The following is a 14508-nucleotide window of genomic DNA, read 5'->3' as shown; positions in this document are numbered from 1 at the left end:
ATTAACTGGCCCATACCTGATCTTAGGATGCTGTGCGATTTACTTATTTCAGTCAGTGTGCATCTTGGTTAGCCTGTCTGCGTCCTGGCCAGCCTGTATGTGTTAATGTGTCCTTGCCACCTTTATGTATTCTGGCCACCCTGTGTCTGCTGGCCAGCATCTATCTTGGCTAGCTTTCATGTGTTCTGTCTAGTCTGTGATATGTCTTGGCCAGCCTGCATGATCTGCTGAGAGGCAGCAGCTCGTACAGAGCGTTTAAGCCCCTCCCAGTTAAGCAGCCTCAGCCTCCCTCTGCCACAACCTGGACCAACAAAAGGGAAAAAAACAATTTGAACAAAAATTGTTGGCCATATGTCTTCAAACAGCTTTTTAAAATTGTCTAAAATAACCATTTTTTTCTAGGTACCAAGGCCCCCACCTTCACACCTAAATTCTTTTCATCCCCAGTTGGACAGCGAAGACCTCCACCTAGTGACTGGGTTAGCTTATAATGTGTCCTGCCCAGCTTGTATATGTTTTGGCCACCTTATATGTCATGGCCAACCTGTGTGTGTCATGGCTTATACTTTTTCTGTCATTAGTTAATATTCTGCACTTTATATACTTCTTTTGGAAATACGTTGAATTAATTAGTAATGCTTATTGTAATGTTTTTAAATAAATTTCAAGTATTTATGGCTATTAACACTCTCACCGCCAGGGGTTTAAAAAAATAGTATCAGCCACCACCAAACTTTTTAGCAAATTTTAACACTTTTCCGAAGCTCGTTGAGAGTGCGTATGTGATCAGATTGACATGTAGTGAATACTACAAGAACTAAAAACATTTTAGCTTTACACTGGTACCAAACAATTTAATCTAATCACAATCTGTGACCCGTAACAGTAAAATGAAAATGACTCACTTTTGGACATTTTTACGCAATTTTGCACAACGAAGCTGAGATAATCATGATTTCGTGAAAGTAAATCAATACTGCTCTACGGCAATGTAAATAAACAAATAGTGAAATGATTACGGTCCAGACTGAATATAGTGATCAAATTGTTAGTACATGTCGGTACTAACAATTCATCTATCGGATTCCATAAAAAAAAACCTGAGACACGGAAATCTCCGTGTTTGGCAGTCAAGTGTTGCGTTACCAAACACGGAGATCTTCGTGTTTGGCAGGCAGAGTGTTAATTACCCAAATCCATTTTTGTCGTCATGAAATTATTGCCATTGAGATTCCTATTATATTGTGTGAGGCTAAATTGATTAACTTATCAAAGTTCTATTTTACATTATTATTATTATTTTTGTAATTATTATTATTATTATTATTATCATTATTATTATTATTATTATTATTATTATTATTATGACAGAAAGGAACAGCATATTGGAAATGAAAGATTTGATTTAAGGTTGATGTATTATTCATGTTTTCTGCGTTAAGTTGTTGTAAATATTGTAAATCCATTTGCTTTTATAGTTGACCTAATTCTCCAACTAACATGCTTGAATGAGCATAGTACTGGATGCTAACAAATTTGAACATCTAACAAGTATTGCTTTGATTGCTTCTTTAATTTGTAATATTTCATATATTCTCTATTTCATCTCTACAATAACATTAACTTACTTTCATTTTGTTATAAATAAATTATGGTGATGATATTATTGATTATTATTATCAATGTTAATATTTTCCAGACCCGTAACCACTGGACCGGGGATTGGAAGAGCACCCAATTAAAATTTCATAAGGCAGAAATTACTTTCAAAAAGAAAACTATTAGTCTTATGCTTGTAAAATGCTCCCTGAAAATATCGGAAAGCATATTTCCGGAACATCTACAATTTTCTTGGATCACTTATTGGGATATTGGGGGGGGGGGGGGCACCTATTTCCTACATACAGAAAGTGACTTCCTTTCAGTTTTTAAATTAATCCTAACCGTTAATCAAGCTAGTTATGGGCCTGCTGTTATATATTAGTAATATTAATTTTTTGTATCTCCGACGAAGATGAGGTATGTTCATTCTTGCTGATAGACTAGGGTATTTTTATAAACAAATTTTACTATCTATAAACACGAGATTTGACTGTGCCCTCACTATAATCATCATGAAAATACTGTTTAAAACAACTAAGCATTCTATCGGCTAAACATCCACTGCCTTTTATAAATGCTCCAAGTATATTCATTGTAACGCAAATTTTTGATACTAAAGTGGGTTTTAAAGTCAGGCTCCGGAGAAAAAAACTGTTTTGATATATTGGAGAGCTGATTTTTCTAAGACAGAATAAAGTAAACTGAGGAACGCTTAATAAGATACTGATTTTTGAATATTTAAAACTGGGCGTAATCACCCTTTTTTCTACCATTCCCCCAGTTTTTAAATCTTTAAAAATCTGTATCTCATTAACCGTTACCCAGTTTTTCGTCAAACAACTTTTATCTGTCTTAGAAAAATAAATTCAGTTCTAAAACATATAAAAAATGTTTTCTCCGGAGCTTGACTTCACACACAATTTCATGCTGATTGCTTCCAAGTCTCATTGCTATTGGGTTGCGACTCAATCTATTGTATTCCACCTGGATGTACTCATATGTATGTTATGTGAGGCCACCTGCAAACCTTCATGGATGTAGTTGCTGTATGTGGTCATTCGGTTGTTACATGATGGTTAACTATTCTGAACATTGAATAAAACACCTCAAAAAATTAATATAAACATACAGTTAAATGAAATAGAGAAGTTTAGAATGTATAACAGTTAAATTAACTCATTTTCGAATTTATAGCAAATTGTACACAATTATCGTTTAGTCTGTAAAGGCCCTATAAAGGCCCTATCATAATAGATACTAATATATCAGTACCCTTTAACATACTACAGTAGGCCTACTTTACTTTTGTTGTATCCTTAACACGTTTATTATTTGAATGTGTTTGTTGTACCATTTGCCAGTGACTGAGAGCTCATCTTCACCAGAAGGGCGGTCCCATTTCTTAGGTCAATCACCTCACTTTTGTTTACCTACGTGATAATATTTATTTTGTGATCACAAGCCAAGGCTTAAACAAGGGCTAGTTTGATACATAGTTGTTGATCTTGTTGGTACTACAGTATATTAAACAAGCAGGTCTCACTTGGTTTAAATTGAGTCTAGGTCCATGTATGCATCTCCCGTGTATGCATGTGGTTTGCTTGTTTACCTGTAAAAAAAAATACTATATGCAGATGCATTTACATTTACTACATATTTTATTAGGTCCTCTGAATTGAGAGTCATACATTTGGTCGATAGATAGTAACTCATCATTTTAAGCACAAATTTGATTTAGTTATGAATAAATTTGATGTAGCAATTGAAATGCAGTGTCTCGCTACTAACAACTAGATTTGGAACAGTCCATTTTTTGGCAGGGTATAAATTTTTGGGCTGTTTTTGCGCTAAACTCTTGTATACAATGGTTTAAACTACTTGTCTTTTCTCACTTTATTTTAAAACATTTTCATCAATTCTACATATTATTGAGCTTTCATCAATATAGGATTTGTTTTAATGTATAATTTTTTTCACTAAAATTGATTTTTGCAGTTGATGAACATTAAAACTAATTTATTTAAATATGTTAAAATAAAGGAAAGTATTCCCCTAACTGTTGGATTTTATAAATTGAATTTTGAAAATATGGGAATTTTACATGTTCAGAAAATTGCTCAATGGCTTTACATCGCAATATAAAAATATTGTTTTTTTCTGTAAAATACTTCATAATATTTTTTTAAAGATGCATGTACTGTATAGGTTAAGAAATTGAAAGTCTGATCTTTAAAAAGTATATATTTTTTTATTGTCATATATTAATAAAAACTTTTTGGTGTTATTTCATAGAAGTTTATGAACATTTTCCGATTCTGTCAACTCTTGTGGATTTGTTTTTATGTACTTGGCACTGCTGTATTCTTACGTTGAGACATGGCTATCACTAATTTTTTACTGCAGATATTTGTGAGATTAAATAATGTTGCAGTCAACTGCACAAAACAATAGTTCAGATTGAAAATACTTCAGCACTAAAGCAAACTGGTACTAATCAAGCCCACAATTTGAGAATTTTTACGCAACTATTGTGATGTAACCTGGGGAGTTGCGCTATTACAGTAAAACCTCCTATCCTCCCAATTACGAATTATCAATTTTACAAACTCATTTCACAATGACATCATTACAAACAATCTTTTTTAATTACAAAAACACTTAAATTTTATTTCGTAAAATTCAAAAATATCAAAAAATAATATAAAATGTTACCTCAGATAAGAAAGAAAGCATTTCAGTTAATAAATTGACAAAACTTTGTTTAAAGCAAGAGATATTAATTGGTTTCAGTCGAGATATATACCATTTTGAGCTGAGCATGCTTGTTCAAGCAGCTATTGTACATTAGGAATAAAGAATCTCACTTTTAGTTCATTGGGGGCGCTAACTGAATGGATTCGCTATCTGTATGAGCAGAATAATAACACTAGTTTCTGCTAATTATGTTAATCACTTCAATTGAATACTTCACATTGAGTACAGATAATTTTGGCTTCTGGACAGTATTATTTTGTTGCAGAAAACAGTAAAATCCAAGTCATGATATTTCATGAGAAAAATTTGCTCCATGGCAAGGCTTAGGCTTACCCAGTCCTGTACTATGTAGCATATGCCTAGGCCTACCCACACCACTGAAATGGAATGAAAATTCGCTCTCTGAATTACAAAATTTCTCGTTTATGAAATCTGTTGAGATGGAGGGGTACGTAAGTGGGAGATGTTACTATATAAGTTTATTAACTCCACGGCTTTTGCTACTGACCTTATTAGCAAGATGACTATATTTCAATAATTAATCACTATTGAGTGTTAAGGGTCTTGTTCACTACTAAATTTTGTTTACCTCTGTGTACTGATTGCTCATGCGCCAGCAATTACTATATCCCATGCTATACCATACGATATAACTCTTAATGGTATATTAATAGAATTGTTAAACCATATGTTAACTCTTAAATGTTATAACATCTCTGTTGATAAAACTTGACCTAAGCCTATCTTGCTGGACAGTAGGTGATGCGAGAGTGTTATGCGACATTTTGCCCTTTAATGTAGATTTAAAAATAGTCTTTGTTGTATTTTTGTGTATGTTCTACTTTTTAATTTCTGCTAGGCATAAACAAAATTTTCGTACTGGCCTACCCATTTTTTTAGTATTTTCCAAAGACGTGGCCATCACAAAATTTATTGTTTTGGGCCTTATTATGAAAGTAGACTGATGAATGTGCAGAACAACATTATTATTCAGAAAACATTGTCAAATGCCAACCTTCATCAACACTTGTACATAGGCCCTCCTAGCCTTCATCAGCACTCATACATAGGCTCTGCCTATGATTAACTTAACTCGGTTCCTATAAATTCATTTTTTTCCCCATGTCTTTTGACAATAACGGCTTTAAGTCTTAAATGCATTTCTCATCTGATGTAACATTCTTATTTATTTTCTTTATGCTGAGCTACCAGTATGTTAATTTATTGCTTTGTTAATCCCTGTGTCTAATTTATTTTTAGTAATTGTATTTTCTGCTCATTTGTGGAAGCTAAATATCTGCAAAATAAGAGAACATGCAGGAATCTGACTATATTGTTGCAGCATTCAAAACTCTGAAATATAAGTTCCCATGAGTTTGCTGTACTGTTGTTATTGTGTTGGTATTATTATGGTTATTTTTATTGTTCTCAGTATAGTATCGCTTGAAGAAACTTCTGTTGTTGGTTTAAGAGTAGTTTATGTTGGATGAAATATAGTGTCAAACTATAAGGCTAATGAATAACTTGATAATATAACAGAATATTGTTATGTAATTCTAAATCAATTGATACTTGTTTATAATTAATAAGAAATTAGGTATTTGGAATAAAAATATTGTTTATAATTTATGAATGCAGGCCCGTAGCCAGGTTCTTCCAAGGGAGGGTTTTCTGGGTGTGAGATCCACGGTAGAGCCCTGGTGGGGTCGCCGAAACCCCCAAAGCAAGAGGGTTTTTGTGCTTTATGGTTCTAAATAATGCTATAAAAGCAGATATGTTTGAAAACGTCTGTGTCTGGGTGGGTCTGCAGTGCATTAGTTGGGTTGGAGGACTTATTTGGAAAATTTGAAGAGGGGGTTCGCCAAAGAAGGGGGTTTGCTAGAAAACCCCCTCCTGGATACGGGCCTGGAATGTATTGCCTGATCAGTAAGTGAATGTACTCCCTCTGGTTTAAGCCCACCTTTGAACAAATTTTGGGATAGGCATATAACCGGAGGAAAAAAAAAATATTTGTAGGGATGGCCAATCAAAAAGCAATTTTTCAACTTTGCTTGCCTAATTAAAAAGTACAATTTCTGATTTGTATTTGTAAATTACAACTGGGCTACTCATTAAAATCACACTCTGGGAAACTTTAGTACATAAAATGGGCATAAATTAAGGAGTGGACCTATACTCGAGGTTGGTTTACACAAAGACCTACAGAATAATTTTATTCTGTCTACACTATGTAGATCAAAGGTGGTCATCATAGAGGGCAGTATTTAGATACATAGAATTATAATTAGAATATACTAGTTGCATGCTTCAGTGCTTCTATCATCCAATATCAGAGCTGTACTAAGTAGCATAATTTATATGACTTGCTGCTGATCCAACCAATCCTGTCATGCTGGCTTTGTCCTCTGTCACCATGGCCATTTTGTAAAGTTATTTAATATTAATATTGATGTTGATTGACATTTGATACAATTTAATATTAATATTGACATTTAATAATACAGATATCTAATAATAATTAATTTCAAGAATTGATATTCATTAACAATACTGCAATACTGATATTATACTCGGTTTTACGATATGAGAAAGTGAACAACTTGTCTTCAAAATGTAACTAACAAATCTTTTTTTTTTTTATTGGATCAACATAAAAGAAAATTTACGAAAAAAATTGCTAACAAATTAAAAGTATGTTGGAATAAGTTTTAAAATATTCTACATTACTTAAAAGTACATTATGCTAAACTTAACCTGATGTTACGATTGTCTTTAGAGCAGCAGTTGTACGACTGGCCAGCAGTCCCAAAGCGGGACACGGTTGAATATTTCAGATGTTTATAAGAAAGTTTGTAATATACTAATATAGATAGCATTTAATATAAGGAACCATTCCTCTAAAACCCACACCTTGGATATTGTTGCTAAAGTCCATCAATAGGTGTAAACTATGTGTTTGTGGGACATTTCCTAAGTTTGTAGTACCAGCACATATTCCTGGCCTGTTCTGATTGGTCAGTTGTTAAGTTCGATTGACATTCCAGAAAGGTCATTAAAACTTTGAGTTCATAGTGAGCACTTGACCGTAGCACCAAGGCTTCTCACGTTTTTATTTTGTTCTACAAGATATTTGTAATAATTATGTACTTTTGTATTTTAACAGGGGATGATGAATTTCCAGAGAAACCAGCATCGGTGGATGAGGATCAAGAAACTAGTAGCACACTAGCAGAGAGCATTACAAGTGATTTTGAGAAGGATGATGAAGATAAGGAAGGGAGTAGTACTCCAGATACAGACTCCACTCCTCAACCTCTAAGGTACACTAATGAATCACTTTTCCACAGAGTGCAAAATATGCAGGACAACAGGACCTTAGTGCAGGAATTTGCAACTGGTGGCCCACGGACCATTTCTAGCCTGCGAGTGCATGTTGTCCGGCCCGCTAGAACAAGCCAAATATAATATTTTATTGTTTTTCTAAGCTTAGTGATTTTGCATTTTGTTTTTTTACAACTAGGCCTATATTGTCAGAAATACCCATTATAATTGTTATAGTTAAAGCCACAGTTGTTGCATCATTTAACATTTTTTTTAATTTTCATCTGGGAGCAGCTACACCTCATTAGACCCACCATAGGTTGTTTTGTGACTGCATATTGAACCTTGAAATTGATTCAATCTACAAACTTTTACCCTGTCATAATATAGTCAAGAACCTCTGCCTTAGAGAACGTCTGTATCACAGGATGCATAGTTTGGTTAAGGTGGGATTGTGGGTCATTATGACCTTAGTGTAAACAAAAACAAAAAAATAAATTAAACCCAAGTAGTTAAAAATCATCTCATTAAACCTTTCATTTTGCTAGCTACCTCTGCCTCACTTAATCCTTGTGTCCATCCACTTAAACCTGTCCCTTCTCCTTCTCCCATGTTGTTATGCCACTGTATTTAAAAAAATGGATAATGTTGAATATTTTGCTTATATATGTTTGATACTGAATGTATTTAGTACGTAATTAATACTGGAACATAGCTTATAAACTTTTATTAATTGTTACATTAAACTTTATAGTGTGAACATGGATATTATGTATGGTAGCTTATAAATAGTATTGTTTTGGTTTAGATATGGGAATTGTATTGCCATTGCTTATGTCAAAAATTTGCTGGTAGATGATATACCTTACTTGATAAATATCAATGTTAAACTTCTGTAACATTTTCACGGAAAGAGCTATTACCTTGGTCATTGACACCAATGTTGCACATGAATGCTGCGTGTAATCCTAGTCAAGTCAATTACATGTCAATGCTTACACATTCTTTATAGCATCCCATTCATACTCACGAGTGAGAAAAACGCGAGTAATTTTCAGTAACCTGTTGGATTGAAAGCCTAATCTCTGCCACTTATTAACCACATGCCTCCATATCAAACAATGAGCATGAACATAAATATTTTCTTTATGGAGTGAAAAATATGAAAAGGTAAACCATTTTCCCCCCCATTATTATTTTCTCTTCCTTATTGGGTTCCTTATTTAAAGAAGCTATTATCAAAAACATGACAAATATCATGAATTTGTGGAAGATGGGCTAATTTCACAGAGATTCTTGCTTGCTCGCAAGAGTTTGGTAGGCCATTTTAATTTCCAGGAGACTCCTGAGGATAACATTTGCAATACTAATATATGCCTTGTGCTGGTTTTCTTACAGTCCGAATGAGAGTAACAACATTCCCCTGATGCGAATTGTGCAATCTATAAAGCAAACAAAAAGAAAAGGATCTCAAGTTCTAAAGGAGGGTTGGATGGTGCATTATACCAGCAGGGACAACATGGTAAGATATACAATTAAGCATAGTTATTGTTTATTTATGGTATCTCTGTTCAGTTTCAATTCAATGCAAGTAATAGCAGTAAATTATTTGTTTGCAAGCATGTATAAAATATACAAAATGGCATTAGAAAATTCAAAAATTACTGAGAAGAGTTAATATTTGTTAAACAAAAACAGATCAAGTACTCAAAAGTCTTCAAAATTTTAACAAAAAACCTCATGTGTGTGTGAAGTATTTAAACCATACAATTTTTACAATATATTTTATCTGGTATACATAAAAATTACTACAAATATTAAAAGCATGGTAAGACAAACAGTAGAATAATTTAATAAGAATAAAAGTAGTGGATGGAAAATGGTGTATGTACAGGTTTAGTTAGGACTGTATTACCAGTCATCCTTAGTTCGAAGGCTAGCCTACTCTTCAGACTTCTGATATACAAGACCACCATCACACCCTGACAACAGCTATAATTACCCACTTGGGAGTATAAGATATAAGGTGAAAATAACTAATAATCAGGTATGTCTCAACTCATTTTAATTTTTAAACAGTTACTTTATATTGTAACTGTTTTAAAAGTAACACAGTGTTATTTTTGAACAGTTACAATATAAAGTAAACTAGTTTTAAAAAGTTGACAACTAGGCAAAAATGGTTTTGCTGGCACAAATAGATTATTTTGTAATATTATGTAATGTTAAAGAATCTAGTTTATAACCATTAAGTAAACATCCACGAAGAATGTCAGAAATTGGTTTTGCTTTTCATTATATGTACATTAAACACATTAGCCTGACATTTATTGTAAAAAAAAAAATTTTTGAAGACACTACCAGTAATCATGATAACAATGACACCGGACTGACCTTAATGCCTGGATATACCTGTACTAAGTGATTGCACATTACCCCTACTTAGAGTGAGGAAGTCTCCACTGCGAATTGAATGAGATTTGCTGGTGGGGGATGTGCCTTTGTAATCCAACCAATGGTGATAGCTAATGTTATTCCTTTGTAATTTGTTTATGTCTAAACTGTGTTTAATTTTCAATAATTGATGATTGTGTTCTGATACGTACCACTAGACAGTACATTACATGTAGATTAGTCTCTAATTAGTTCAGAAGAGAGGCGGAAACCTGGAAAAATGATCCCACTGTTCTCGTACTGTCACTGTATAATCATAATTATAATGATGATGTTGTAATTTCTGCAAAGTACTTTTGTAGGTTAAGCATATTATCAGCACCTTCAACCTCTAATGGAAACAACATTGGTAACTCATTTGGACTCTGATGTCAAGTATATGAACATGCTTTTTGCATATTCTCATTTTGACAGATATTAAACAAAACTTTATTGATACAATTTTGGATGAAAATCTGACTTCAAAACATTGTTTTTGTGAATTCAACAGAGAAAGCGGCATTATTGGAGATTGGACAGCAAGGCAGTGACAATGTATCAAAGTGACAATACAACAAGGTACTACAAGGTGAGGGATTACACTGTTTTGTTTTTTTTAAACTGTTGTATGCTCATATATAGTCACGATGTTCCTATATTTAATCATGATGTGATGTCATGATGACCATATTTAAGCATGTCACATGGTTTTTGTCAATACAATTTGATAGTCTGAATAGGACTTTATGCTCTGTCCACACAATCATATTTTATGTGACAAATTTGTGTTATGTGTGGACATGATAATATCATATTACATTTATTGGTACATAAAATGTGATAGTGTGCACAGAGCTTAACTCTGATAGTGGTGGCGCCAGAAATTTGTCAACAAGGGGTCCAACATGTCTGACGGGGGTTCCAGAGCCAGGGGGCCTACAAAGCCTTGGTCGATGGCCTGGGATTAAAACTCCCTTTTAGGGTTCACGTGGTGAGTTTTTATGGCTTAGTATTGTCCAAAAGTGATTTTAAACCACAATTAATTAATTAATTAATTAATTAATTGATTGGCGGTCAAAATAACGTTATTTGTATAGGCAAATTATTATTTTTTTATCTTATTTTGTTTTACGAAGACGTCATGCGTCGGATGACAGGTGGTCTGGGCCTGTCCGACAGAGAGGAAAATGTTCCCCTGCCACCTGCTGGTGCCACCACTGCCTGGTAGCGCACTAAATATTACTGTAGCTTGTGGTTGGGTATAGATCCATGTATAATTTAGAATGGTAATATATTATTTGTGGTAATATAACACTTTTTTGGGTTGTAGGGAGAAAGTTATCACTGAATGTTACTATGATTAGGTACCTTTCTTTGACCCTTTGTTTTCCTGCCTTTAATTTATTAACAATTCAAACAAATTATCTCCAATCATTTGTTTTTCTAGTTTCCTGGATAAAGTTACTCTTCTCTCCCCAATTTGAAGTTTTACTTAATTTTAAATATCAAGCAAAGTGTATATTTCTCTTAAACAGAACCACATCTTTCCAACACATTACAGATTATCATAAAAAAAAAGCTGGTGTTTTAGACTGAAAAGCACCGTATCAAAAAATTGTTGTTTAACCAATAGAAATCAGTACAAAAACTATTGTAGACTGTTTACTGAGGATTATCTTGTATAACTTAAAGGGTAATTTTGTGGGTGTAGTGTACCTTATCCAACTGTTTACCAGTGAAACTACCTTATTTATTGCTGGAAGGCCATATGGCCAATTTTCCTATCAAATTCTGATGGTACTCTTTCTTTGGTTTTACCTGTCCCTCTCTCTAATATGATAATTGTTCATATATCTACATGGCTTATTTATTGAGAAACTGTTAACACAGGTGCTCACACAGGAATTTCTGTTTCGTTTTTATGTTTATTATTTTTTCATGGTATACTTTTTCGAGTGGCATAAAAAAAAAATATTTTTAACCTCCTCAATGTTCCTTGCTGGTGTGAGGAATTTGACAGGGACGCCAGTGCAGTTGCACACCCCATCCCAAAAATAAGCTCCCCACCACTGAATATTTTTGAAGCAAAAAGATTATGGTCATATCACCTTATTTTGCCAGCTAGCACCCCCCGCACTTAATCATCAAGCCCTCCAATTCACCTTCTCAACCGTTACCAGCTCCAAGATACACCACAGCAAAATGCCAATAATTGAGGCCTTTCTACTTACAAATTATTTTTTTCATATTCATTTGGTTGTTTGCCTTTCAGGAGATTCCGTTATCGGAAATCCTTTGTTTGGAGTCATCAAAAAGTGCTGCAGCTCCCGAGACTCGTGCCAGCCACTACTTCGAGATCCACACCAAGGGCGTAATCTATTACATCGGGGACATACGTAGGCCAAGCACAGAACCAGCAGCAGATCGTAACATGGTTGAATCTGGTCATGGGATCACAGCTGCAAGGTCGTGGGAGAAGTCAATACGCCAAGCACTGATGCCGGTCACGCCTCAACAGAGCTCTACTAGTGTTACTAGTACATCCAGTAATGGTAACATAATATTAAATATTAATAATATTTATAAAGGATTTAGTATCTGCCCAATAATCAAGGGGGATTTTCCAGTGTGCACATATTCCCAATTTTTTAGCTTTTTGTTAATAGAGTACAGCAGTCGTGTCCTCACAACACATGGTGGCGCCCTTTGTTGTCAACCAGACATTGGTTACCCTTCATTATGCCTGAATGACTTCATAATCTGAATGGTTTAGAATAGGCTTTCTGGAATAGGCATTTTAAAACCTAATAATTTACCATCAAAATTTACTAAAAACACAAAAGCTCACATTATATTAGTTATCGAACACACATTTAATCATCAGTTAAAATTTACAAAGAAAAACTAAGATACAACATTTTAATAATTACATTATAAATTGGGATCAATGGTTTGTCAGTGGAGAACATGGCGTCCAGTTGAATGCATTTTGTGTCACCAATAGCAACGGAGTAGTATCACATGGTATCGTGATGTAACACTGTAGTACACTATAAGGATGAAAAAAAAGGAAATCTAATACTTTACTTTACATTAATTTTGAAGGTGTACCTACAGGACCATCTAAGTCATCCCACTACATTTTCAACCATGATGATGGAGAAGAGGAAAAGAAAGATATAAGTCAAGTGTATCAAATATCCCCAGATGAGATCCTGGGTTCAGGTCAATTTGGAATTGTGTATGGAGGTAAGATTAAATTTAAAGATGATAATGAGCCATAAAACTTCTAATAATAACCCATTACTCAATTAGTAACCCCCGCTAATAGTAACCCACCCTAGAACTTTTGATAGTTCATTGACCAAAAGTTTTTTTTTTACTTGTACTGTAGTTATATATTTCTATGAATTGCTGACGTTGGGGGTGGGTGAGGCTTGCTATTTTTAAGTGCCTACATTAAGCTAGTAATAGTAACCCACTACTCCAATGGTAAAACACCCAAAAAATAACAATCATAGAATAGTAACACCAAGTTATTATTAGAAGTTTTACGGTATGTTTAGGTAGTCCTTAAAAAATATCATAATTATAAATCGATATAATATTGTATTAGATACATCTTGTAGTTATTGTAAAAAAAAACATGGCTATATTATTATTTTTATTATTGTAATATAATAAACACAATATCAATTTTCATCTGATTTTGTAGGTGTACATCGTCAGACTGGTAGGTCTGTTGCCATCAAAGTTATCGACAAGTTACGATTTCCAACAAAGCAGGAAACGCAACTTAAAAATGAAGTGGCCATTCTCCATGTAAGTTAATATCATGTATACGGTTGTTGCTTGGAATCAAGTATTTTTTTTATTTGAGGTCATTATTCCAAATTTGGAATTAGAAATTACAGCCATGTCCCTGGGAACCCACAGCGGCCATAATACAGCGCCAGTATCATGTCCCCGTCTCGCCTAACTCTCATGTAAGGATTATTCAAGGAGCTGTGCAATTGAATCCAATTAAATCCGACATTAGCCAGATTTGATATGGGTTCTTCAGCACAATAATTAGGAAAAATACCTCTGGGCCAAACACTAATGCAAATAACAGAAAATTTGATTTATAAGAATTTCTTTTTTTTTTTTAGAATCGGAATACTGAATTGGCAGATCTGCACATTGTGCAAATTTCTCTGCTCTTTGGGGAGTATCCCTGGTCATTGCTGCTTAAATGTGCATGACCCATACATTCAATACCATACCATCCTACCAGGTACCCATTTATGCTCCTGGGTGGAGAGAGGCAAACGTAAATATAGTGCCTTGCCCAAGGGTACAAGCAATGCTACGAGTGTTGGTTACGAACTCCATATATCACAATCAGAAGTCCACCAC

General features: G+C 34.0%; 1 protein-coding gene across 1 annotated transcript in view; it reads left to right on the top strand.

The window, feature by feature from the left end:
* Positions 1-14508, top strand: part of LOC117103819 (serine/threonine-protein kinase D1-like) — a 48461-nt gene that overhangs the window by 24166 nt on the left and 9787 nt on the right. Inside the window, exons 7-13 of the mRNA XM_033244442.1 lie at positions 7520-7676; positions 9076-9199; positions 10622-10699; positions 12383-12662; positions 13216-13359; positions 13826-13936; positions 14047-14096. Coding sequence (XP_033100333.1) covers positions 7520-7676; positions 9076-9199; positions 10622-10699; positions 12383-12662; positions 13216-13359; positions 13826-13936; positions 14047-14096 — 944 coding nt within the window. The remainder of the gene's footprint in view (positions 1-7519; positions 7677-9075; positions 9200-10621; positions 10700-12382; positions 12663-13215; positions 13360-13825; positions 13937-14046; positions 14097-14508) is intronic.

Source organism: Anneissia japonica, unplaced genomic scaffold (assembly GCF_011630105.1).
Source record: "Anneissia japonica isolate Jap-2015-1 unplaced genomic scaffold, ASM1163010v1 scaffold232_len381862_cov165, whole genome shotgun sequence".
In the NCBI taxonomy this organism is placed as follows: domain Eukaryota; kingdom Metazoa; phylum Echinodermata; class Crinoidea; order Comatulida; family Comatulidae; genus Anneissia; species Anneissia japonica.
The sequence above is the reverse complement of the archived record's forward strand: the minus strand, read 5'-3'. Positions and strand labels throughout refer to the sequence as shown.